Source organism: Naegleria lovaniensis, assembly GCF_003324165.1.
Source record: "Naegleria lovaniensis strain ATCC 30569 chromosome Unknown tig007, whole genome shotgun sequence".
In the NCBI taxonomy this organism is placed as follows: Eukaryota; Heterolobosea; class Eutetramitea; order Acrasida; family Naegleriidae; genus Naegleria; species Naegleria lovaniensis.
Genome location: NW_025407829.1, coordinates 277,275 through 302,512, shown reverse-complemented (window position 1 = coordinate 302,512; position 25,238 = coordinate 277,275). Strand labels below are relative to the sequence as shown.

Below are 25,238 nucleotides of genomic sequence, written 5' to 3'. Positions count from 1 at the left end.
AGCTTGTTCGATCCTTTGACCATCGAGCCAAGTTTGCTTCAAAAACCAACCAGCTGCCACCTCATCAAAAAAATATCCATTACGAAACCATGAACACTGCTCAATCCGTTGCCATCATACCAGCCAACAAGTATAAAATTGTTTTTCTCGGAGATCAAGCTGTGGGTAAAACGTATGTTGAATTATCAAAAATCATAAGTGGGTAACAATTATTTGTCCTCCGATATCTTCTTTTGTGTGTATTTGCTCAACTTCCGAACATGAACTACATCAACAATATTTAAATCATAATGGCGATTACTGCACGATTTTTGTATTTTACAATCAATGAAAATAGATCCATCATCACGAGATTTATGTATGATACTTTTGATACAACCTATCACGTAAGTCTGACAGAAAATGGAACGTAGCAACGAATGTAAAATGGTATAACATCTTGTTTTTGAAAATATAGAACACTATCGGTATAGATTTTCTCTCTAAAACCATGTATCTTGAAGACAGGACAGGTATGTAGTTAATAATGGAAACGGTCTACACGTTCTTATTCATATTCAGTTCGTCTTCAGCTTTGGGTAAGTTTTATTTTTGCAATCTAACGAATCATTAATTCAATGAAATAGGATACAGCAGGACAGGTAGGTGACCTAATATGAAACATCTATTTATCTTTTTTAAAATTTAAAAATTAAAGGAACGTTTCAGAAGTTTAATTCCAAGTTATATCAGAGATTCATCAGTAGCAATTATTGTATATGACATAACGAGTAAGCAGAGTTTTTTAAATACAGCTAAATGGATTGAGGACGTAAGGACTGAGCGAGGTGACGATGTTATCGTTGTGCTGGTGGGAAATAAGACTGACCTTGCCAGCGATTCTGACAAGAGACAGGTCAGTATTGAAGAAGGAGAAGCAAAAGCAAAGGAATATGGAATTATGTTTTTGGAGACAAGCGCAAAGGCAGGATACAACATAAAAACACTTTTCACAAAAGTTGCCAATGCACTCCCAACCACAAATGCTTCCTCTGCCTCAACTCCTACCACTGAATTTAATGGAACAGACAAAAACGTGCCACCCACTCACAAAGATGATGTGTTTTTGGTGCCACTTCGTCAAACCAAACTTCCTGAATCGACTACACCTCAAGAAACTGCTGCCTCCTCTTCTTATTGTAATTGTTAACGAATAAATTTTGATCACAACGTTGTAAATATTAAGGGATGTCAAGAACAGTGAACCAAAGGCACTGAACAAGGAACATTAAAAAGTGTCAAAGTCAAGCAAAAAAAATGTTCGTTCCTTTCAAAAAGAGTAAAGACAAACAACCGACAACAACAAGCAATAGTACTACATTGCATGCTTCTTCCTCGAATACTGTTGCCTCATCATGTGCTACTTTCAATACAAACACCTCTTTGAATCATGCTAATACCAACCCTCTGACAGCAACTCCTTCTTGCTCCATAAACCATGGTGCAATAACACTACCATCGATTTCAAACAATGACACGCATCGGAACTACCTGCCAAATGCCAGCATTCCATCATCCTCTCATCACCATCATACAACATCATTAGTCGTTACTACACCACCACCACCACCAACAGTTGATCCCAACAATACAAGAGCATCGGTTTGTTCCTCATCCTCCAATTCCTCCAATTCCTCCTCAAAGGAAGAGAAACGTAAAAGTCTCACTACGACTCACCTCGCTCGATTGTTTCTCTCGAATGGAAATTCTGTAAAAAAATCAAATAATTCAGTAGCAACCAACAACAACTCTGTATCCAACAACAACAACAAGACATTGTCCATATCTTCCTCAAATCAAAACGCACAACGACAACCTTTTAAATTTCAAAATGATGTTCCAAAGATTAGTGTCACACTCACAGACACAACGTTGAGTAAAATCAATGCAAGTCCTAATAACTTTCAATCAACATTGGAAAGAAAGTCCTCAAAGAAACAACAAAAAAGAAGAAAATATAAAAGAAATAAGGTGACACGAAAGCCCAAGTTTTTTTCTGAAGACGGTAATGCAGTTATTAAGGAAATAGAAATGTTAGAATTGGATTATGATTATGACTACATGTATGGAGATTTACCGGATGAGCTCATTATCAAAATATTTCAATATATTCCTGTTGTCTATTTGGCAAGAGATGTTGCAGCTGTTTGTAAACGATGTAAGTACATAGCGTCATTGTCGATTTTATGATACGAAATGAGCATATCAGTTGCTGTGTTGTGGATTCGAGGAGTTCACACAGTTCAAGTAGCAGGAGCTCTTCGAAAATTGAAAGAAGATGATTTTGTAAAGTTTGTAAGAAAATTTGCCTTTTTAGAAGTATTAGATTTGTGTAATACTGGAAGTAGTGAAGACTTTCAAATTACGGATAAGGGTCTTCTTCAACTGGCTCACAAATACATTTATTCGAATGCAGACTATTTATCAAATCCTGCTATTGATCCACTCAGTGGTAATTATGATCTGAATTTTGATTATGAACAACATTTAGATTCACTCGATGAATCTCCAAGTCTCTTCTCAAGTAATATGGATTCTCAATCGTTCAATGACGATGAAAATGATAACACAGAAAATATTGGAATTGAAGAAGATGATGATGTTTATTCAGTAACTTCAACTGCATCCACTGATGTGTCAGAAAGAGTGTTAAATAGAGCTCAAAATAGAGCACAACACAAATCTGCTAATTTTCCAATTTCTACTCCTTATAACATGCTCTTTTATACTCAACTTTATCAGAAAAGCTATGGAATGATGGCTCCAAAAAAGAATCCAAACAGTAGAGAACCATGCTATGGATTACAAACTCTTCACACACTGAATGTTCAAGGTTGTCACTTTATTACTGAAAATGGTGTTAAATATTTGGTAAGTATTATCGGATAGGATCACATCATGTGAATGGTAGTGACAAATCCTTATTTTTATTATGAAAATTTTGGCCTGAATTAACCATAATAACCATGGTTCACAACATGATAGACTTATATTTGCCAAAATTTAACACATCTCAATGTGAGAGGTTGTACCAAAGTGAATGACTCTGCCATGTCCTATGTTAGCCAATTTTCACAACTGGAATACTTGGATGTCACAGGATGTGTACACATAACAGATGTTGGAATGAAACATTTATCTCAATCAGCTTGTAAAAGCAAGTTGAAATATTTAGACTTGACATTTTGTCATCAAATCACTGATGAAGGTGTAAAATATTTATCTGAAATGACCCAGCTCGAAGATTTAACGCTTCAATGTTGTAGACATATCACTAGCACAGGCCTCTCCCACCTTGTGAATTCTTGTCAGAAAATTCGCTTTCTTAATTTAACAGGTTGTCACTTGGTAGATTTGTCAGGAGTTCAATCAGAAAAGGGATTAGAGAAACTTGAAAAGTTGAACATGATGGGATGTAAGCTTACCAACGATTCTTGTCTTAAAGTATTGTCTCAATGGACAACAAATTTAAGAGAATTAGTTCTCTCATTCTCTGACATGATCACAGATGCAGGTGTTGAACTTGTATTGAAAAATTCAAAACATCTCTATCATTTGAATCTCAAAAAGTGTTCCAATATTACAGATAAGACATTAGAGTCCATTTCCAAGCACCTGAGTGGAGTTTTGAGATATCTAAATTTGACAAGTGTGAGAGGTTTCACTAACGAAGGTCTTCATCATTTGCAACATTGTCAATATTTACAAGAATTAATTATACAAAGATGTGTTCATGTCAACAACGATGGAATTGCAAACCTACTCAGCTGTCCATCACTAGAAACTCTTGATATTTCTGAAAATACTCTCGTAAGTGATGACATTGTCAAAACACTTGCCAAGAAGGGAACATTGCGTCATTTAAAAATTGAGAAATGCAAATTTGCTAGGGAAACCATTCATACTTTGACTCATCATCATGGTATTTCAGTCACTCAATAATAATATTTATTTTTTCGTCGGGTTGTGTGTGAGAAGTGCAGTTCCATTATCCACACGTTCCATTTCAGCATTTCAAATTATAATTTTGAAAAAAAAATCGAAATCCAACTGTTGTGGAACAGCGCGCACATCAAAAAACACTCAAGCACAGTGCTCATTAGAAAGAACATACAACTCTGTGTTCATTTTCATCATATATTGATTAAATAATTCGGAAGAAAGAAATATTAGACTTTCCTGAATTATTGAATTTTCAGTTATCTTCATTGCACTCACCACTCCGAACCATTCTGGATTTTGTTCTTTTCTGCCTGAGTAAACAGCAGAAAGTTATCCTATTTAATTTATCGAGAAACAGCCGATTACAATCTGCATGCAGGTAGAGCCTTCAGTGTGCTTTATTTCATCTTCTCCCATTACAAATCATTATACTTACCTTGCAATCATTCAATTAGAGGTGCAACTATTATCTTTGCATAATCTTGAAAATCAACCTTTTTAGACACAGCAAACACTCTTTTAGGTTCATCCGCATTTGTTGATCTATAACATTACCAACACGACCACAAGAAACCATGAATCCTCAAACAACAACAACAACCAGCAATACTAGTAGCAGTACTATCTCTGCAAACATTCCTATGGTTACACAAGTCATTACAATTGATGGAATGGGTCAAATCTCCCAAATGAGTGCTTCTGATTTTGATGTTGTGCTATTAAGTCATGAGCATGTTCAGCAAACTGCTCTTGCCCTAGCATTAATCTTTTCTCAAGAAGAGCCTCTCGCTATTGGAACTGCAACAACTCCAATGGCTTACTTTCCGTATGCGTATGGGTATGTGAAAAGATGTGCTGAAGGAGGCTTGTCTCACATTGCTATTGACAAAGCTTCGAACATGGTTGTAGGATTTCATTTATGTTCTGATGCAGATCAGTGGGTTGAACCTCAATCTAACGATGAGGGCATTCTACTTCATTTGCGTCTATTAGATGATTTGCACGCCAATTATGAAGAAAGTCAACAACACAATCATTATGGAAAAGGTACAGCTAGTAGTAGTGGCAAGAAAATCTTTAAAATATGCTCAGCAGGAACTTATTCATTTGCTAGACGAGTTGGACTTGCAAAGAGAATGTTTAATGAGGCTCTACAATTAGCAAAAGAAAAGAAGTACGATTCCATTATGGTTGAATGCACTGGTTTTGCTTCTCAAGCTCTGTACGCAAAAATTGGTTTCAACGAAGTTGCACGTGTTAATTACGAAGACTATGAAGTGGTTGATTATTTACCAAACAAAGCCACTGGAGGAAACATTGAAAGAAGAAGAAGGCCATTTAAGACCATTCCAAGCTCTGTTGGTACATTCATCAATCTCATGGTTATGGATCTCTAATTTATTATTTGAGGGATTATGCCAAACATTTGAACATATTATTTTGTTTATCATTGTTTAAACATGTATTTATTTCTAAAGAATTAAAATTTATTGTCTTTAAGGTTGAACCAATCACATATGAAAAATCGAGAACTGTTTACTCAATGTTATCTTGGTTTTCTAATTCGATTTCACGTTGTTTTCGGATCATTTCAACTAACAATCTATCCCAAAGCTCGTGTACGAATGGCTCAGTTTGTTCGTCGAAAATCTCTACAAGATCGTTGATGATTTCTTGTGGTGAGGAGTGTGTTTCCACTTTGCCCAACACAAATTGACTCAAGCTTTCTTCTGGATCTCCTGTCAAACTAATAATCTGTTCATCAACAAATGGAGCAAGAGGAAGCCAAAGAGAGTACTTGTCGACCACATTCCAATCCATTGGATAATTGAAAATATCTGCTTGGGAGGTCGGCAGAATTTTTCTAATATTGTCACGGTCCAAGTATTCTGCATCTCGCTTGGATTTTTCAATCTCCTCAACTGCTGAAAGCTTTTTCTTCTTTCTTCCCCAATCTTGGTCTTCTTCTTCATAAGTAACAACCTCAGATGAAGGTTCTCTAGGTGCTTTTTCTTGAAGTTCAATTTGGATCTTTTTCTTATCAACTCCAGTAGATATTTCTTCATCACTGCTCACATAGCCCTCACCAGTTCCGTCAATACCACCATACCTTCGTTCTCGTCTCCTTTCAAATCTTTCAATTTCTCGAATAGTAACCTCTCGTTGTCTTTTGTCTTGTTCGTTTTCCTTTTCCCAACGCTGTCTTCTTCTTCTCTCTCGTTCAAGTTGTTTGGATTGCTTTAATCGCTTTTCTCGGTATATTTTCTCTCTTCTTTTTCTTTCAAGTTCTTTAACTTCTTCTTCTTTCATTTTCTCATTGTCTCTGAATCTTCGAATTTCTTCATAAATTAAATTCTTTTTTTGTTCTGCTTCCTCATTACTCACACCAGTTTCTGCAATTTTTTGTACAGTATTTGTCACAGCTAGTTGTTGACTAATAGACTCTCTGGACCGATTCTCAGTTTCAATGCTCATTCTCTCCTTAACTAGATCATTTATAATAATCTTAGAAATGTCATCTAGTGCCTTTTCATAATTGTCAAACTCGTTTCGATCACTTTCTCTCACTTCTATTTTTTCTTCCGATTTTGAAGACGCCATTTGTTGCTCTAATTGAGCTAAAAGTTGTCGCTGCTCAGGAGTTAGCTCATCTGTTGTGCTTGATCCCTGAGATGATGATTTATCTCGTTCCTGAAGCTTCTTTGCCCACAGTTCTAATTTCTTTTGTTGATATTGATCCATAAAAGTTTGGACTTTCTTGGAGCACTTCATTTTGATGGTTACTCCAGGTTCTATTGTCAATGAGTTCAATAAACGTAGAGCTCGAATTGCAGAAGAGCAAGATTGATATTCACAAAAACCGAATGTTAACCATCTATTAGTTTTTGGATCCTTCAATCGTTTCCAGCTTGTATATTGTCCACAACTTTCGAGTAATTTCTTGATGTAATCATTCTCTGTATCAGCACTTAAATCCTCCATTACAATTGTTGTTCGTGTATCTATTAGCACATTTGGAAAATCGAAAGGATTTGGATATTCTCCTGCCTCGGGAGGAGCCTTCGACATTGGAATATTAACTGGAGCCATTGGGAATTTTAATTGTCTTCTATGAATTATTTCTTGAACCGTTGTATTAATCGTTGGCTTTGTTTTTTGAACCACTGAAGGATCTACATGGATAACTTTAGGCTTCTTGGCCATCATGAGCGGATTTAATTGCTGTTGTGATGGAGCATTATTAAACCCTCCTCCTTGATTATATGAATGATGTTGTTGATAATTATCACGTCCACGATCATTATAGTTCCGATAGCCTCCTCTTTCATTTCTGTGATTACCACCTTGATGATAAGGCCGGTGATGCGGATTGGACATTTTTTTGATTGTTGTTGGACTTCATGTTCAATTAACTTGTTGCCTAACATGTTCGAATATTTAATGTTCTATTCCTTGATTCTATTCATCCAATAAAGCAGGCAATATCATTTTGATATTAGCAAAAAACAACAATTAAAAAATGGTCAACCAAACAAACGCAAACGCTTCATCAGCCGATACGAAGAAAGATATTCCCTCTCCGAGCGGAGGAGTAAAAAAGATTAGAAAAGCACGTGTTCAAGCATCCAACAAGAAAGAATCAAAATTACAAAGAGAAGAAAACGGAGGAGAATACAATATTTGGTATCACAAATATATTGGACAACGACAAAAAAGAGATATCGACGCTGCTGAAAGTAGATGTAACATAAAAACTGATGCTGGATGGACCGTTGGTTGTACTCTTAAAGACCCCTTCTTTTGCTTGTTCTTTGCAAAGGGTTGCTGTGCTGAAGGACCTAATTGTAAATATCTTCATAGAATTCCAACATCAGCAGATATAAGCCGAATACCAATCACAAAGGATTGTTTCGGAAGAGCTAAATTTGCAACTGATCGAGATGATATGGCTGGTGTAGGATCATTCAATCGGGATTGTAGAACATTATACGTGAGCGGATTTAAATATGTTGCTGGTGTGGATTATGAGGAGGTAATTAAAAGACATTTTCAAGAATGGGGAGAAATTGAATATATCAGAGCATTTCCCGAAAGAAGCTATGCCTTTGTGAAGTATAAGAACAGGTTATGTGCTGAATTTGCTCGAGAAGCAATGCTCGGCCAATCGTTAGATAATGATGAAATAATTCACATTCGTTGGAGTGCTGATGATCCCAATCCTCTCGCCACAAAAAAGCATGAACAAGAAATGAAATCCAAAATGAAGCAATCTCTAGAAGAGAAGGGTATTTCAACAACTTCTCTTCCATTTCATTATCCTGAGGAATACAAACCTGCAGAACCAACCGTGCCACAGAGCTTAACTGTAGATGCTAACATCAATCCTGTTGGTATCAATTACAAAGAGTCACAAAAAGGAACCAAAGACATTGAAAAAGAATATTATCAACATTACTTACCTCAACAAAACAATGAAAAGAAAATGGAACAGACGTATCGAGATACCTTGAGAAAACAAGGAGCGTTATCTAATGATGAGAGAAAAAAAGTTGACTATTTCAACTACCTTAAGGGCTCTCAAAACAGCAGCACAAATGCCTATCAAACAGTTTCTGCTTCGCTAAACTCCAAAGTTGCAGCAGCTTATCCAAATACTGACAACCAATATCAACAGCTCACCGGTGAACAGCAAGAGCAATATTTAAAATTCTATCAACAATTTGCAGCCCAACTAGGTCAAAAAAAGTAAAAACTTCCTGAATTCAAAGCTGCGAAAGCTGTCTTGTTTTACACCTTTTCAATCCCAAATGTTTAACAAATGTTAACTCGTCGCACTTTTAACTGTCAACAAATTCTTGATCCGTCAAGCTCACATAAATAATCATTGAGAAGTCATTCTAATCTGACCAAAACCAAAAAAATGTCTTCATTGCGACTTGCTTCTCTGTTGGGCGTTGTTCTGTTAGCAACCTTGGTGAGTGTTGTTTTGGCTCACTCCTGGATTGACTGCACCGACTACACAGAGAAGAATGGAGCCTACTACAGCTCCAGTAAGTGCAGAGCCAGACCAAGAAACTGGGCTGCCCATGCTGGTAAGTTATTTCACAAGATCGAGTTTGTTGATTCTCAATGATGATGTTGATTCATCAACTATCATTTTTTGAATCATCATCTCGCACTAATTGAAAACTTAAAATCATCATCAAACTGCTGAAAATATGAATGTATCATCAATCTCTAATAGCCATCAACAGCGCCTTTGGAGGTGACACTGGTTGTAATCACCAATCTGAAACATGCAAATATATCCTTTCAAATTCTAACTATGCTTCATTCTATACCTCTTCATTCCCTATGGCCACTTACAGACCTGGACAAGAAGTGTGTTTGGCATGGCCTGCAAAAAAGTAAGTTCAGCCATCGATTCTTGCCATGCAATTCACACTTTCATAAATGACATGATGAACAAACACTAACAGTCATGTGGCAGCATCTTGCACCAACCCATACATTCCAGACACAAGTAATAAGATTTACATTTCAAGTGTGAATCCAACAAATGATCCATCCACAAATAATTGGCAATTATTGGTAAGTATTTTATAAAGTATTCTGAATTCTTTCAATGAATCAATAATTGCATGATGATCATTACGAAAAGGTGGATTGGGGAAATAATGTTGCTCCAGCAACTCTGGAAAATGGAGGAGGTAAAGCTTACCAAAACTGTCCAAAAGTAAGTATTGACATGTAAGATTGTATTTCAAATGCATGTTGTAATCCCTCAAGTTCTGTGAAAACATGGATAAGGCTCTGTGTACCGGTTGTTTCACCATTCCTGCCAATCTTCCTGAAGGTCGTTATGCATTCCAATGGAGATGGGTCTTCAATGCAGGTAGTGCACCTTATACCTCGTGTTGGGATGCTCAAGTCTCATCGACTGGCACTCCTGTCACTCCAACTCCATCGAACAATCAAAAACCTCCTTCCAACAATAATAATAACACTCCTCTCGTGGGCAATGCTATTCGAATTGTTTCACCACCAAGTAGACTTGGATTGAGCACAAAGAATATTCCTGTATCGGTCGATTATAGTGCATCTGTGAATGTGGACATTGTCGTTGATTTGTTAAGCGTTCCAGGTATGTTATTATTTTTCAAGTAACGTCATCCACACACAACAATGGATCTTGTTGCTTACTCTCTCCTGAATCATACGTTTACAAGATTATAAATGGTTTGGTAAGGCTATTCAAAAGAATGTCTCTCCTGGCACTGGTACTCTCAATTTGAATATTCAAGTTCAAAACGGACCAACTGAGGGTTCCTATGTCATCAAGCCTTGGATTGTTGCAGCAGGAAAAGGAGAAGCAGATAAAGGATGGGCTGAGGAATTTGATAGAAAGGAGTATTCATTGACTTTGAGTGATCGAGCTGCATTATCAGGCGCACCAACTCATCATTCTCACTTCATGACTCGTTTGGTTCTGCTGCTTATGATTGCAACAACAATGATTGTAATGATGATGTAATAAATAACATATGGAACAGTTTAACCAAGTAATGAGTTTGCACCTCGTTAATCGAAACGAATGAATGGTTGTGTTGCAGCTTGTCCTTGGCCAAGGTTTCTCTGGTTAATATTTTTTATTGGTCATTGTAAACTCTTATGGTCGGTTGGCTGAAATTTCTTGAAAAATTTGTTGAAAAAAAAATACGCCAAAAGTACGTTATCGATTCTCTCACATCTTGTCACTAATTGATTAAAAATTGTTGTTGAAACATCTTTCAATCCTCACAGTTACCATAAATTTGCATAGAAATGGGTATCGAGAAGAAGTACTTAGCAAAGACTCACGCAAAGAAGCCAGGCAGAAAGGTTTTGGTTTCACCAAATGCTTATTTGGCCATTCTCGTCAGACTCTACAAGCTCTTGGCCAGAAGAACTGGTGCTGAGTTCAACAAGAAAGTTCTTGCTAGACTCTTGCACTCTAGAAGAGAACAAAGACCAATCACTCTTGCCAGATTAGAAAAGCTTGTTGGTGATAAGAAGGATTCTGTTGCCGTTGTTGTCGGTACTATCACAAATGATGCTCGTTTGTTGGATGCTCCAAAGGGTTTGAAGGTTTGTGCTTTGCACGTCACTGAAACTGCCAGAAAGAGAATTGTTGAAAACGGTGGTCAAGTTTTGACCTTCGATCAATTGGCACAAATCTCACCAGACGGAAAGGGATGTGTCCTTTTGAGAGGTAACAAGAATACTGAATCCAAGAAGCACTTTGGTCTTGCTCCAGGTCAAATCGGATCCCATGCTAAGCCATACAAGCACGGAAGTCAAAAGAGAGAAGGCAGATATGGTGAATTGGGCAGAGGTAGAAGAGCTTCAAGACAATACAAGAAGAGAGCATAAATTAATCAAATCAATAACAATATTAATCTTAAAATTTCTAAACGATCAAGTCATTCTTTTCTACAGCAAAAAATGACTCAAACACCTGGTCGCGCTTTGTCAAGCAACAATGCGACTGCAAACTCGCCAAACCTAAACACAACCCCGTTGAATAACACTCCCATGACCCCAAACAGCACCAATAATACTCCAAGAACTCCAAGAAGTAATTCAATTACAAATAATAATTCAATCATTTCACCTCCGATAGTTGAAACAATGTTGAAAACTCAAATTCCGTTATCGATCCGAGAATTGGATGAAGAAATCATTTTGCAGAAATTATTTTGTTTGTGTTGTATGAGTGGATCTAATGGACGGCGAGCAAGTGATTTATTAAGTAAGACTCCTGTTAATAATAATAATATCACCCCAAGCTTCGATGATCAAACCGATCAAAAATTGAGCATAGGAGCATCCCAAAACGAGCAAACGTTTATTAATTTACTAACTGCTCTCAACAACATTAATCCAAAATTTGTAAATAGACAAGACTACTTGGGAAGAACACTTTTAATCAATGCAATTATCAACGAACACTTTACCTATATTACTACCCTTCTGAGCTTTAAATCTGTGGATGTGACAATTAAAACCTTTAACACGCAGAAAAGTGCGTACATGTTCGCTGCTGAGAAAGGATTTACTGATCAAGCATTAAAAATTTTGAAGAGTTCAAATGTAAATGATTGTGACGCAAATGGAAAGACATTGCTCATGTACTCCATTGAATATTATTCTCTAGTTCATGAACTTATCAAGAGAAGAGCAAATTTAAATGTCAAAGACAATCAAGGTCGAACATGCTTAATGTTCGCGTTATCAAAGATAGACAAGTCGACATATCCTTTCTATCAACCATCTCTAAACCAAGTAATAGATATATTGATTAGCAATGCTACAGATCTTAGCGAGACGGATAACGAGGGTAGAACCTTATCAGATTATGCCAGCAAAACAGAAAATAAGGACATTGTTCAAAAACTGAAATTCAAGATTGTCGAGTTAAACAAGGCTCAAAACTAACATGTATATCAGAATGTTAATGTACATAGAGTTTTATTTATTTACAATTATTGAAATATCTGAAAAGTTGCACGATTGAAATACATTCCTTGTAAATAGACTTTCACCGTAAATCCTAAAAACATGAATGGACTGATTACAGTCAAAGTTTTCTGCAACATTCAAGCTCTCCAGTATTATAAACGTTTTGGTTCGAGAGCTGGATTGTTTCAAATCACAAACATAAATGCTGTCATAATATTGTCCTCCAATAATAGTTTTCAGTGGTACGTTACAAGAATTTTCTTGTACTTCCAAAGATTGTTTGGAAGGCCTAAACGTACTGCAAGTTGTGACAAGTTTAAGATTAAAACGAAGCTCTATTTCCTCTTTCTCCAGCAGCCTGATGACTTCCTTATTAAATTGTGAGGTTTGGGGAGAATTATTTGGGTTAGATTTAAAATATTGGGATGAGAAGTCGCTCCAAACAATTTCTTGAACGAGAGCTTGAGAAGAAGGTACACGAAATGAAAATAATTGATTTCGGACTCTGTCGAGAGTTTGATAATTTTGAACCCGGTGTTCTATTCCGTCACATCGCATAAGCTCTACTATTTTAACAAGACCACTTTCTTGTTTGGAAAACTCGTTTTTAGCTAATTTGCTACTGAGGGATTTACATATTGATCTGAGAGAGGAAGTTTGCTTTGGTTCTTGTTTTGGAACCTGATGCTCCTGCTGCACGGAAGATGTGGCCTTGGTTACAAGGCTTTCCACCCCAGGTTCAGAACCTGGAGAAAGGACAACCTCCGAAATTGCAATGTGTGTTGTAGAGGGTTCAGCAGCCCTTGCAGATGTTAATTCAAGCATGGTGATCATCATAAAAGAGAGATAAGTTGTTGTTGGTTTCAGTTTTTCACAGGACACTGCAACAATTGAGAGATATTTCTACAATAAATATTGTTGATGCAAAACACAGTTCTTGTTGGTGTATTGGATTATGAGATGAGGCGATCTGTTGTTACCTCGTGTTTGTTTTCAATTTTTTCAGCTTGTTGTCGGTTTGTAGTTGCAATTTGGCGCCAAATCCATAGTGTATTCACATGTTCGGGTGTGTGTGCTCTCTCGGGCGGTACACCAATGTTAGGGTCCACCAGGTGAGTACGTACAACAACATTAGAGAGCCAGAGGTCGTTGCTTATCTTGTTCTGTCATGACTAAATCGTCCACATTTCCATTCGAATTTGAAATGCACTCCTCGGCATAATCTTCCAACTTTTTCAGGGATATTTGTTCACTGATAAGAAATTCATCTCTCTTCATGAGAAATTCTTCATCAACCAATTGCATAAGAGCATGGGCAAGATTCTGAAGAGATGGATTGGAGACTCCTTGAATCCAAATACAATAATTATCGACATAGATCTTATTCAACAGATACTTGTCATGAGTGTGAGCAAGAATGTCCTTAATTTCTAACAAGGCACGTAACACATATTCCTTTCCTAATGATAATAATTGAGAAACATCTTTGATGCATTGAATACATAGATCAAAGTTTCTGTATAATGCATAGACACATGTTCGACTGATGAATATCTCAAGTGTTTCTTTGAGATTATTCAATTCTTCAAGCCATGACAATTGTGAACTCATTTTGCAGATGGTCCATGCACTTTCTGAATTATTCTCACCCATAAAGCTTCTATGATTGTAAGAGAATGAGCATAATAAATCAACAAGACCACAATACACAGCAATCTCATTCGATATTAAAAATTCCTTCTTTGGTAACGATCGAAGGGCTTCTTGCTCCTTGTCTGTCCATTGGAAGGGTTGTGGAGTCGAAAGAAAGAGTGGTTTGAAATCAAATACCATTTTGATGTCTCTATCCTTGTTGATGTAATCAACCAAATAATGTTCAGGATCAAACTCTTCAACTTCATTTAAAATTCTAATTTTCTTTCGTTCCTCAAATGGAATTACTTCTGGATTCAAGGGTACATCAATAATTTCATTAATATAATCTTGTGAAAATTTTGTGAAAACGTCTGTAAATTGTTTGTTAAATCCATAATAAATTTTAGAAATTCCTAATTCTTCTTTCATGAGTTCGGAAGCACTCTTTTGATCTGGCAGCTGTTGTTGCCAATCTTCAGCGCTAGCATTTTCATCAAACATGCCATGTGTTTCATCGTCATGTTCTTCTTCTTGATCTTCCATTAAGTGATTGGAACTTTCCACTACTTCAATCAATGGAGCTTTTTGAGAAGGCAATGCCGAAGATGCACCAACATGTTCATGATCTCCTATGAATAGACTCGAGGATGACACTCTTCCTTCTGATGATCCGATATTTCTATTTGCTCCTAATAACCATGTAATCATTGAAAGATTTTCAAAAAATTCTCCACGATTCTTTTTAGGTAATTGAATAATTACTCTTTCGTTATCGGGATCATATTTTGCCAAATCAAATTCTCCAGTATCATTCAATTCTTGTGCAAAATGTAATCGTAAGAAATATGGCTTGACATAAAATCGGAGTAGTGACTTGGTGTGATCATGATTAGGATCATCAAGAGTGGTGTTATCAATGCTATATTCCATTTCAGTCATTTTGACATGAGGAATGTAAATGACGACGGTAACAAATTCATCATTTTGGGTACATTCAAATTTCGGAGTGATCATGATGAGCAAGAAGAGTGTTGATATTTTTCAATTTTTTTCTTGAATAGTTTTCAAATTAGAACGGTAGACTTTTGTACTCTTCTATTCATCCATGAGTACATTCCCTTGGTTGCATCTATTCATCAATCAACATTGAATGTTCTAATTGAATTTTGTTTGTCCTGTCCTGATGAAATCTTGTTGAGGGACTTGTCAGACAAACTTCAACAATTTTTTGCACCTCTCGAAATTCACCCTTAGGGGTTCAATCAACCATAATTCATCCACTCGAGAATGATCAAATTTGAAACTCTTATCTACTTGTGCTCGTTCAAGATTTGAAAAAACCATTGACTGTACTTCTACAGGATCTTTTCTGTAGGATTACTTAAACTCGACTTTTGAGTCAATCTGACCTTTGAGGTTAACCAAGATGACGACTCTGTAGTCACTTGTTCTGAGCATGATATCGAACTGGAGACATGTTGATTCAGGTTTCCTCGTTCATAGATGATTGCTGCATTCCTTTCCTTGCCATGGATTGCGAATGGGGAACAGGTGAACATGCAGATTGGTTCCTTTTTTATCTATTAAGAGAAATTTATTAATCATTCTATACCTTAAAACCTCTTGTCCAAACGCCACCCTTAATTTGTTTGAAACCAATATGATTTTAGTTATTTCTCAACAATAATTGCTCATATTCTTGAAGAGCTTTTAAAAATCCTTGATTGGGTTGAACCATTGGACGAACCTTTCGAATCATGTTCAATGCATGATCAGCAGAAATATTCAAATGTCTCATCAAAAAGGCACACACTATGGATGCAGATCTGGAAATACCCATCGTGCAATGCACCAGTATAGATCCCTTTCCACTCTCCATAATTTGAGAAATAAATTCAACACACTTTGGGATGTGTGACAAAATGTCTTCGTCTGAATTGTCATCCAAATAAATGGTCATGTATTGAATATTGTTGCATTCCGATGACGTTTGTTGAGTCTGTTGCTGCCGTGTGTCCTTGATTTGAAGAATATGAGTTATGGAAAATTCAGAGAGCATGGCAATGTCTTGTGAAGCAAGCTCGTTTCCCAAATATAATTTCGGAAGAATGCAATCCATATCATTGAGATCCAACATTTTTTTTATTTGTGAAGAGAATGAAACCATCATGTTGAAATTGCACTCTCGATCTTGTGGATCCAATTCATTCATCATTGATGATTACTGAATTACTGATTTTGAACATTGGTATTGAGCCATTTCAATACAGAATCCTTAGAACGTTGTAACCATTGGCTGTTAATAGAAATGGCCTCCATAGACTGATCTACTGATCTTTCAATTCCCTTAAACTTGAGTGGTTCAAGTGTTGTTTTCAAGGTTTCAACATCCTTTGGATCAGTGACAGTCTCTGTACACATTTTCACAATTCTTCCAGGTAAGAAAGATCCTTCAAACTTTTGTTTGATTGCTTCAAAATGATCAATTAAGAATTTCCAAGCAAGAGTTGTGGCTTTTGGATTGGTAGAGACTCCAGAAAGTAAATAAATAACATCTTGAGAACGAACAGAACCATCAAGAACCATTCCAAGGGTTTTGGAGATGAGAGAGTTGTCGCTCGATGCTCCAAGAGCACGAAACACTCTAATTTTCTCTTCAAATAATTCAGTTTTTTGGATGATATCAAGTAATTGATTGTATCTCTCTTGACCTCCATACTTTGAGGCTGCATGATAGGCAACACCTCTCAAATCAGCAATGACAGAGTTTGGATCATTTCTATATTGATCAAACAAACAAGTGGCCTTTTCAATGGTGGTCTTGTCTCCATACTTGATAAGAGCATTAAGAACGATTGGTCTCAGCATGGAATCCAAATGGCTTTCATTTTCTTTTGGTGTCCATCCTAACTTGGATGCAATTCCTGAAAATGTGGAAATGGCAAGCTTGTTAAATTTCTCAACAATGTTCTCTTCATGCTTGTAAATATTAAAAAGAGTGGCAAAACAAGTGGCCAAACTTGATACCACTGTATAGTTGTCCTCGTTGGTATAGGCCGAAATGAGTGTGAACACTCCTTCTGTGGAGGCAAGTCCACTCTTGGATAAGGTACAAGCATCCTCAATGACTGACATTCGATCAATGGCTGAGAGTTTCTTGTTTCGAATAGGTTCTACTAAACTTGAATAATAATTCTCACTTTGATAATTCAGTCTGAAGAAAGCAGTTTGATCTTTGTTGAATTTGATCCATTTGGTGCTGGAAGGAATGGTGAGTGTTGTTTCCTTTTCTTTCATTAAGAATTGATTCTCTGTGATTTTGTCATCTTCTGAACAGACAATATAGGATACAGGAATGGACCAAATGGTAGTGTCAGAAGCGTCAATACCACTCTCTTCCAAAAATCGATCTTGTCTCAAGGTGAGCACCTTGTCATTGCCATTGATCTTTTCAGTCACACTGATGACAGGGAATCCAATTTTGAGGACCCATGATTCCATCAATGAAGTTACATCAATACCAGTTGCTTGTGTGAGAGCATCCCACAAATCAACCGTGTCTGCATTCGCATAGCTATACTTGTTCAAATAATGAACCATTCCTTTTCTAAAGTTTTCTTCTCCTAAAAAGTTAATTAACATTCTTACCACACAACATCCTACAAGTTTTTTTGTGAAAATTCAAAAGACAATTGTTACTTCTACGAACCTTTGGAATAAGAAATGGCGTCAAAGATCTCATCAATTTCTGCAGCAACTCTTACAGGTACTTCAACAGGATGGCTGATGCCATGTTATTTCGAAATGTTCAACCATTCATACATACCTTGACTTTAAAGAGTCCAATGACATGGCTTTAAAGAAATCATCATGCACAAATTGTTCCCAAACCAACCATTCAGGGAACATTTGATTTGTTGCATAATATTCACACCAAGTGGCGTATGCCTCATTCAGGAAGAGTGAGTTCCACCTTAATATTAGTTAATGTTCATCCATTTAACATTGTACACAAAATATTTTCAAAACCTACCAAGCCATGGTAACCAAATTTCCAAACCATTGATGAGACAGCTCATGGGCTACTACAATTGCAACATATTGTTTGACGCTTGAAGAGGTATTCTTTGGATCGACATAGATTGCATTTTCTCTGTACAGAACCAAACCATAGTTTTCCTATCATTTCAACAAGATCATCACATATTCCATAACGTAGAAGCAAGAGAACAAATGCCATGTACTTACCATTGCTCCTGCTGCTAATGAAACTCCTGCCATGTCTAATTTTGTTAATGGATAAGGAATTTCAAAGTATTTTTCATAAAGAGCCAACACTTTTGCAGCAACTTGCAATGCAAACTCTCCTTGCTCTTTTTTACCTACAGGAGTATAAACTCGCACAGGAATCTTATTATGAGTTTCTGTTGCAATCATTTCTACGTAATCAAATTCATAGACAACAAATGCTAATAAATAAGTAGACATGATTGGAGTTGGAGCAAATTTGCAAAGCTTTTGATCTTGATTATGATCTCTCTCCTCAATACAATGCATGTTGGAGAGTGCCACATAGGTTTTTGGAGCAATCAGAGTTACCTCAAACACAGCTTTCAAAGATGGTTCGTCCCAACACACAAAGCATCGACGAGCGTCAACTGCTTCGAATTGTGTGCAACAGCCATACTTTTCAACGCCATCCTTGTAGTACTTGCTACGATAGAATCCTACAAGTTTGTCGTTCAATTCACCAGTGGATTTAATATTGAGTGTGACAATATCATCAATTTTGAGAGAAGAAAACGCAGTATTGGTATTGTCCAATTCAAAAATTACATAATCATTTGCTTCATCGTATGTAATGCTCTTAAACTCGAGTTTGGTTTCTCCAATAGAAAGAGAAGCTTCATGAACAACTACTTCCTTGCTGTTTGCTACGATCTTGGTGATGGAAGATGGATCTTTTTGTATCTTCAAATCAACTTGCTCATCCACAGTGAATACAAACTTTTCAAGATCTGGATTCAATGTCAATCGGTAAGTGATTGGACGAACATCGGTGGGCAACAATACTCGATCGGATGTGCTGCAAGCTGCATTTGCAGAACGTGAAGAAGACTCCACAGAATGAAGATGGCACATTTTTTAATTAATCTGAATTCCGATGAAACCAACTTGTTTCGCCAAAGATAAGAGTATTTGTACATTATTTGCAAAAGGATTGGCCAACACAAACGTCTGTTGGCGTCGAGCTTACATCGACAATACTTTCAATCATTGGAATTCCACAAAACTTTGAGGAGAATTGCCTGCATGCAACCCCTACCGAGCTAAGGTTGTCACGGAAAGGGTAGCACACAGAATTCATTGCTGCCACACACGTCTTGTTCTCGTCTAATGAACGTAGTGCTTTCAAATAGGACGCTGCTCCTAAACATGTTTCACATTTGACTTTTGTAAGAAAGATATCATAATGTGAATAGTTATCAATACATTGCTTTTGTTCGAAAATTGTTTTGTGCATTCTACAATTACATCTCATCTTATGCTCCAGGAACATGGAGAGCTTTGCGACTCCTCGAGCAAATTGCAGTCGAGTATTCTCCACCACAGACGAGCTGGTTAAATTTTGAGTTGATTCAACAGTTGTGAACGTTAATGTTGGAGCGATGTTGTACTGAAGAATAGAGTCTTGAAGATCTGAAATTATAGTCGAGAACTAGCAGTTTTTAATCATATCGGTTAAGATCATCGGAATACATTATTCGTCCTTAATGTAAAGCTATGGTGTACTTACATCTGCAGCATGTATCGTACATGATTTCCAATATAAATGTAGAACAATAACGAAACAACTCAAAAAGCAAACACTTAAGGCTTTCATGTTGAGGAGGACACAAAATCTTTTGTACCAATCTTTCAATTATTTTTTTTTAATGATGAACGATACAGGCAGCCCAGAATTGCAATCCAATTGAAAGTAAAATTTATTACTGTCAAGTTAGTTCGAAATCAATCACGCCTTTTTTAATTCCTAATCATTAAAAAATGTCTCTTCGTGGTCACCACCAGCAACAGGTCAACCAAACAATCATCAATGGCTCCGAGGGAGAAAAACAGGACCACCAGTCATCCTCGAGTGGTGGAGATGATGCAAAACCATCCCTTCATTCAACTAAACCAACTCGGCTGGCATTTGACATATTAAATGATGCACTACGAACGGATGAAGAAGGGACCGAAGGTTCTCAAACTGCTGAACAAAAAGTAGGCCCTAGAAATATAAAATTAAATATTACATCTCTAAGTGGGGGCAGTAGTCAATCATGGTTTTCGGGATCTGACTCGGCATCTTCATCATCCATTGATTCATACAGCAAACGATTACTTCAAATTAAATCACCTCGTTATGGGGCTGATTTTAAAATTACGGAAGAGGGGATTAAAATCAAAGGAATGAGTGTGTTGGAACATAGAACTTTTTACCAGTCACAACAAAAGCAAAACTCGTCGAATGACCAACATGTCTCATCATCCTCACATAATAATTTTCCTCTCAACTTTAAAATAACTTCCGTGGATGACTTTCATAAATATCCAATGAAAGAACTTGGAAATGGATCTTTTGGAGTAGTATTTAGAGTTGCTATTTCTAATCCACAAACAAATGAAAAACTCTATTTTGCTGAAAAACGTGTGACAGACACGTCACAAAAACAGCTAGATTTGATTTTTAAAGAAGTGAAAACAATTTTTGAATGCGACTCTCCATATCTCATTAAGTTGCATGAATGTTATTATAAAGAGTGTACATATTATAGTAAGTAAGGAATTAAGACATTAATTAATAATATTACAATCACACTGAGTAGTGTAAGTATTTTGATGAAAATAATGTTTTGTGAAATGAAAATTTGTATTGGTTAGGATTTTGGATTTCATGTCTCTAGGATCACTTCAAAAATTATATACACGTTACAAAAATTATCTGGACACTGTTGAAAAGAAGCCATACTCAATTCCTGAGGCTGTAATCAGCGTGATTATTAGCAAGACACTCAAGGGTCTGCTTTATCTACATGTAAAAAAGCATATTTTACACAGAGATTTAGTAAGTATTGGTTTAGAACAAGCAATTTAGTTCATCGTCTTTCCTCAACAGAAACCTGCAAACATTTTATTGGGTATGTATTTAGAAAATATTTAATAATTTTAATATAATTTTGGAAACAACTTTTAGATGACAAGGGTTATGTGAAAATATCAGACTTTGGATTGGTAGGAATTAAGGAACAAGAAATGGGAATGAGTAACTCAAAGAAAGATTCCTCTCACGAACACTCTCTCACCATATGGCAAACATTTACTGGAAGTGTCACGTACATGAGCCCAGAGCGATTGAACAATGAAGGTTAGTTTTTGAATATGTCTGTTCATTTCCTGAATCAATTTCCCATCCTACAATCACAGCATATAGCTATAACAGCGATATTTGGTCTATTGGTATTATCACTGTTGAGCTCTTTCTTGGCGAGTACGTAGTAGTAGTGTTGTTACACACAACAATTTCTGTTGACATCTTTCATCATGTATTCTCTATTGGGCATTATAGATATCCTTTACCCAACGCAAATATATTTACTCTTGGTTCCATGACTCGAGAAGAAATTTGTGAACAATGTTTGAGTAAGCTTCAGGCGAATCATGCCAGTCTTGAACTTTGTTCATTTGTGGAAACTTGTCTACTCAAGTACAAAGACCTCGGAGAACGACCTGACATCAATGGTACCATTCTCAAACATCCTTTCATCAAGACTCATGAATCATTCTCTCTTCGTTCATGGATTAAATCCGAGTATATTGCCAAATGTTACACGAAAAGAGAATCTTCAACAACACCATCTCGAAAGAATTAAGGTGACAACCATGTTGGATTCAATGAAAATAATGAAAATTTTTAATGTATGGGCAGAAGAGAATCTTTGATGAAACTGAGTGTTTTCTACAATATCGCACCAAATGCATTCACACATAGTTATTCATTTTGGAAAGTATTATTCAGTGTGGTCAATCAAAAACCACTCTCTGCATCATCATTTGCAAGTCCCATAGACTTGTCATAAAACCGGAAATTTCTTAATATCGCAACATGGTCAAATGCTGTTGTGCAAATTCCCTGAGGAAAAATTTCCAAACTCAATCAGCCATCATTACCCGATCGGGTTTGTCGAACACAAAAATTCACACAAAAAAAATCTCCTTGTGTCCCTTGTTGTAGAGAGAGAGAGCTTTGGTTTTGAAAACATACGTTTGAGTGTTGTATTGAAAAACAAGGAAAAGGTAGGTGTTGGTTGTGCACAGTTCCTTCTCTCATTCTTATCTTGCATCTTGATCAATGGATTTGGACAATGGATATCACGATGATGGTCATTGTATCCTATTTGGTGATTGGGTGTTGTTTCATCCATCAACTCCCTCACGTTGATTGAATCATAATATTCAATACTGTGTATACTCTATGATCCTTCATTCTCAACGTTGGATTGTTACTGCACCGTATGGTTGTATTAATTTGCAAAATTTACAATTCCAAAAAAAACATCATTCCTCTTGCTCTCGTGAAATCCCTTGTTCCATTTATTTGTAATTTATATTGTGTAATATTACTTGTATTAATATCAATCCGATTCATCCATTGATTATTAATCATCTTTCCATCATCATTATTACCGTTCCATCATCATTGAAACAATATTCTGTGTGGTAATCAAAAATTTCAAAAATAGAAAATGAATAACCCATCAAACACTTCCGTCCCATCATCATCGTATTGGTATTTACCAAGTGCTTGGAAGAATCGATATGTACTTCCTTTCGTTCAAAACTTGCAAGCACAAGAGAAAGATTCTGATATTTTGAATAATCCTTCCCTTTCTGAAAAGGAAAAGCAACAACAACTCTCTGCTCGTAGGCTTGATCGAAAACAACAAAAGAGATTGAGAGCCATCTTCAATAAGTTTGCATCAACAAAAGATGGTGCAGGAGAGCCAGTGATGACACCAGAGGACTTTGTGAAATCTCTCACACAAAGAAACATTCCTTTCACTGAAAAGGAACAAGAATTGCAACATCGAACACAAATTACATCAAGTAATTTGGATTTATTGTTCCGTGTTGCAGATACTGGTCAAAGCGGAAAGATTACATTCCCTGAATATGTATTCCTTTTCAAAATGTTGACCACTCCTGAGAGTGAATTCCATCTCTTGTTTAAAATGTTTGATTTAGATAAAGATGGAGCAATTAGCAAGGAAGAGTTCAAGAAGGTGATGAAAACAAACAATCAAAGAGGTGTGGAATTTGATTTTGATTGTGACTTGATGCATAGATTCTTTGGGCGTGACGGAACCGGAACTTTGAGTTTCAATCAATTCTCTCAATTTATGAAACTCATGAATGAAGAGATTAGAAAGCAAGAATTCCAAAAGCTTGATTCTCAAGGTCGTGGTTTTATTTCTGGTGCTGATTTTGCCAATCTCATTACTCAATATTCAGTATCACTTCCACAAAGAGTGAAAGAAAATATGAAACGAATTCCTGAAAACTCAAAGATTACATATGCAGAATTTGATGCTTACAACAGAGTGATTAGTAACTTGAGTGGTATTGCACAATCGATTAGAGGTCTCGCTAGCAGGGAGGGAGATGTCATTACAAAGGAGAGTTTCTCAACTGCAGCAAGACGTGTGACAGGAATTGTACTGAGTCCAATGGAGATTGACATTATTTTCAACATGTTTGCTACCAAACCCGAAGAAGGTGTTCTCTATAAACCAGATTATGAAGAATTCATTCGTGTGATGGATGAAAATAATGCAAGAAGACAACACATTTTGGACAGTTGGAGCAGAGATGCAGTAACGCCTGATGGTTTACATGAAATGACATTCGGAGAACGATTTTTGAATGGAGCTGTTAAGGTTGCAACTAAAACTCTGTATGGTGGTATTTCTGGTGCTATTGGTGCTTTTGCTGTCTTCCCAATTGATATGGTCAAGACACGTATGCAAAATCAAAGAAGAATGTTAAATCAAGGAGGAGCTCCACCAAAGAATCAAATTATTTACAAGAACAGTCTTGATTGTTTCAAACAAATTTATCAATATGAAGGTATTAGGGGTTTCTACAGAGGTCTGATTCCACAACTTATTGGTGTGTCACCAGAGAAGGCCATTAAATTGGTCACCAACGACACTCTGCGTGATTTATTTGGAAAGGAAGGAGATGAAATTTATTTCCCATTGGAAGTGTTGGCTGGTTGTGGTGCTGGTGCTTCTCAAGTTGTTTTCACAAATCCAATTGAAATTGTTAAGATTAGATTGCAAGTTCAAGGAGAATTGGCAAGAACCGAAGGAATTGCTCCAAAAGGAGCCATCCAAATTTGTAGAGAATTAGGTTTTGCTGGCTTATATAGAGGTGCTTCTGCTTGCTTTGCTCGTGACATTCCATTCTCTGGTATTTACTTCCCATTGTATGCCTTCTTGAAAGAACACTTTAGAGAAGAAGGTGCTTCAGAAACTAGTAATGGTCGATTGTTTGTTGCTGGTTCTATTGCTGGTGGTGTTTCTGCAGCATCGACAACACCTTTTGATGTGATCAAGACAAGACTTCAAGTTGAAGCTCGAGCAGGTCAAACACAATACAGAGGTATTGTACATTGTGCCAAGACAATTTTCAAGGAAGAAGGTGTGACTGCATTCTTCAAGGGAACTGTTCCTAGAATTTTGAGAAGCTCTCCTCAATTTGGTGTGACATTGTTGGCTTATGAAGCTTTGCATCGTTTCGTTTCACCAGAGCACTCAAAGAAGGAAGAACAAGAACAAATCAAGAGCTTGCCTGCATCTGTGCCTGTAGATGACCAAGATTTGGAAAATTTGAGACAACTCTTCTATATGAGAAGTCAAGGAATTTCTCAACTTTTTGGTGGTGAAAAGAAGTAATTTTTAAATTCACCTCTCACCACAACAACCTAGATCTCGTTGTTTGTTGTATCATATTCATGTTGTACAACTTGTCATATCAAATTATAACTCTTATTTATTAAAGGCTTTTTGGAATTT

At 36.6% G+C, this 25,238-nt stretch overlaps 15 protein-coding genes across 15 annotated transcripts; 9 read left to right on the top strand and 6 right to left on the bottom strand.

Annotated features, from left to right (window-relative positions):
- Positions 1–89: 89 nt before the first annotated feature.
- C9374_013975 (uncharacterized protein) lies at positions 90–1,189 on the top strand (the record flags this gene model as incomplete). Its single annotated transcript, XM_044689910.1, has 6 exons — positions 90–172; positions 338–386; positions 458–512; positions 562–578; positions 627–641; positions 698–1,189. 6 exons carry the CDS (start codon positions 90–92, stop codon positions 1,187–1,189), a joined length of 711 nt encoding a protein of 236 aa, XP_044553407.1.
- A 107-nt stretch (positions 1,190–1,296) lies between these two features.
- On the top strand, positions 1,297–3,981 carry C9374_013974 (uncharacterized protein; the record flags this gene model as incomplete). The annotated part of the gene is made up of 3 exons (XM_044689909.1): positions 1,297–2,197; positions 2,249–2,910; positions 3,025–3,981. 3 exons carry the CDS (start codon positions 1,297–1,299, stop codon positions 3,979–3,981), a joined length of 2,520 nt encoding a protein of 839 aa, XP_044553406.1.
- A 575-nt stretch (positions 3,982–4,556) lies between these two features.
- On the top strand, positions 4,557–5,378 carry C9374_013973 (uncharacterized protein; the record flags this gene model as incomplete). Its single annotated transcript, XM_044689908.1, has 1 exon — positions 4,557–5,378. The coding sequence occupies one exon, from the start codon at positions 4,557–4,559 to the stop codon at positions 5,376–5,378; it is 822 nt and encodes a 273-aa protein (XP_044553405.1).
- Positions 5,379–5,517: 139 nt separating this feature from the next.
- On the bottom strand, positions 5,518–7,359 carry C9374_013972 (uncharacterized protein; the record flags this gene model as incomplete). Its single annotated transcript, XM_044689907.1, has 1 exon — positions 5,518–7,359. One exon carries the CDS (start codon positions 7,357–7,359, stop codon positions 5,518–5,520), a length of 1,842 nt encoding a protein of 613 aa, XP_044553404.1.
- A 142-nt stretch (positions 7,360–7,501) lies between these two features.
- Positions 7,502–8,731, top strand: C9374_013971 (uncharacterized protein; the record flags this gene model as incomplete). Its single annotated transcript, XM_044689906.1, has 1 exon — positions 7,502–8,731. The coding sequence occupies one exon, from the start codon at positions 7,502–7,504 to the stop codon at positions 8,729–8,731; it is 1,230 nt and encodes a 409-aa protein (XP_044553403.1).
- Positions 8,732–8,902: 171 nt separating this feature from the next.
- Positions 8,903–10,516, top strand: C9374_013970 (uncharacterized protein; the record flags this gene model as incomplete). Its single annotated transcript, XM_044689905.1, has 6 exons — positions 8,903–9,074; positions 9,227–9,389; positions 9,462–9,573; positions 9,644–9,718; positions 9,772–10,126; positions 10,212–10,516. 6 exons carry the CDS (start codon positions 8,903–8,905, stop codon positions 10,514–10,516), a joined length of 1,182 nt encoding a protein of 393 aa, XP_044553402.1.
- Positions 10,517–10,806: 290 nt separating this feature from the next.
- On the top strand, positions 10,807–11,394 carry C9374_013969 (uncharacterized protein; the record flags this gene model as incomplete). Its single annotated transcript, XM_044689904.1, has 1 exon — positions 10,807–11,394. The coding sequence occupies one exon, from the start codon at positions 10,807–10,809 to the stop codon at positions 11,392–11,394; it is 588 nt and encodes a 195-aa protein (XP_044553401.1).
- Positions 11,395–11,466: 72 nt separating this feature from the next.
- On the top strand, positions 11,467–12,459 carry C9374_013968 (uncharacterized protein; the record flags this gene model as incomplete). Its single annotated transcript, XM_044689903.1, has 1 exon — positions 11,467–12,459. One exon carries the CDS (start codon positions 11,467–11,469, stop codon positions 12,457–12,459), a length of 993 nt encoding a protein of 330 aa, XP_044553400.1.
- Positions 12,460–12,492: 33 nt separating this feature from the next.
- C9374_013967 (uncharacterized protein) lies at positions 12,493–13,308 on the bottom strand (the record flags this gene model as incomplete). Its single annotated transcript, XM_044689901.1, has 1 exon — positions 12,493–13,308. The coding sequence occupies one exon, from the start codon at positions 13,306–13,308 to the stop codon at positions 12,493–12,495; it is 816 nt and encodes a 271-aa protein (XP_044553399.1).
- Positions 13,309–13,614: 306 nt separating this feature from the next.
- C9374_013966 (uncharacterized protein) lies at positions 13,615–15,132 on the bottom strand (the record flags this gene model as incomplete). The annotated part of the gene is made up of 1 exon (XM_044689900.1): positions 13,615–15,132. The coding sequence occupies one exon, from the start codon at positions 15,130–15,132 to the stop codon at positions 13,615–13,617; it is 1,518 nt and encodes a 505-aa protein (XP_044553398.1).
- Positions 15,133–15,784: 652 nt separating this feature from the next.
- Positions 15,785–16,255, bottom strand: C9374_013965 (uncharacterized protein; the record flags this gene model as incomplete). The annotated part of the gene is made up of 1 exon (XM_044689899.1): positions 15,785–16,255. The coding sequence occupies one exon, from the start codon at positions 16,253–16,255 to the stop codon at positions 15,785–15,787; it is 471 nt and encodes a 156-aa protein (XP_044553397.1).
- A 92-nt stretch (positions 16,256–16,347) lies between these two features.
- On the bottom strand, positions 16,348–19,260 carry C9374_013964 (uncharacterized protein; the record flags this gene model as incomplete). Its single annotated transcript, XM_044689898.1, has 5 exons — positions 16,348–17,777; positions 17,828–17,901; positions 17,945–18,091; positions 18,152–18,297; positions 18,367–19,260. The coding sequence occupies 5 exons, from the start codon at positions 19,258–19,260 to the stop codon at positions 16,348–16,350; spliced, it is 2,691 nt and encodes an 896-aa protein (XP_044553396.1).
- Positions 19,261–19,324: 64 nt separating this feature from the next.
- C9374_013963 (uncharacterized protein) lies at positions 19,325–20,002 on the bottom strand (the record flags this gene model as incomplete). The annotated part of the gene is made up of 2 exons (XM_044689897.1): positions 19,325–19,837; positions 19,916–20,002. The coding sequence occupies 2 exons, from the start codon at positions 20,000–20,002 to the stop codon at positions 19,325–19,327; spliced, it is 600 nt and encodes a 199-aa protein (XP_044553395.1).
- A 164-nt stretch (positions 20,003–20,166) lies between these two features.
- C9374_013962 (uncharacterized protein) lies at positions 20,167–22,034 on the top strand (the record flags this gene model as incomplete). The annotated part of the gene is made up of 6 exons (XM_044689896.1): positions 20,167–20,942; positions 21,046–21,229; positions 21,281–21,302; positions 21,359–21,529; positions 21,589–21,652; positions 21,731–22,034. The coding sequence occupies 6 exons, from the start codon at positions 20,167–20,169 to the stop codon at positions 22,032–22,034; spliced, it is 1,521 nt and encodes a 506-aa protein (XP_044553394.1).
- A 233-nt stretch (positions 22,035–22,267) lies between these two features.
- C9374_013961 (uncharacterized protein) lies at positions 22,268–25,118 on the top strand (the record flags this gene model as incomplete). Its single annotated transcript, XM_044689895.1, has 3 exons — positions 22,268–22,340; positions 22,397–22,458; positions 22,905–25,118. 3 exons carry the CDS (start codon positions 22,268–22,270, stop codon positions 25,116–25,118), a joined length of 2,349 nt encoding a protein of 782 aa, XP_044553393.1.
- Positions 25,119–25,238: the final 120 nt, after the last annotated feature.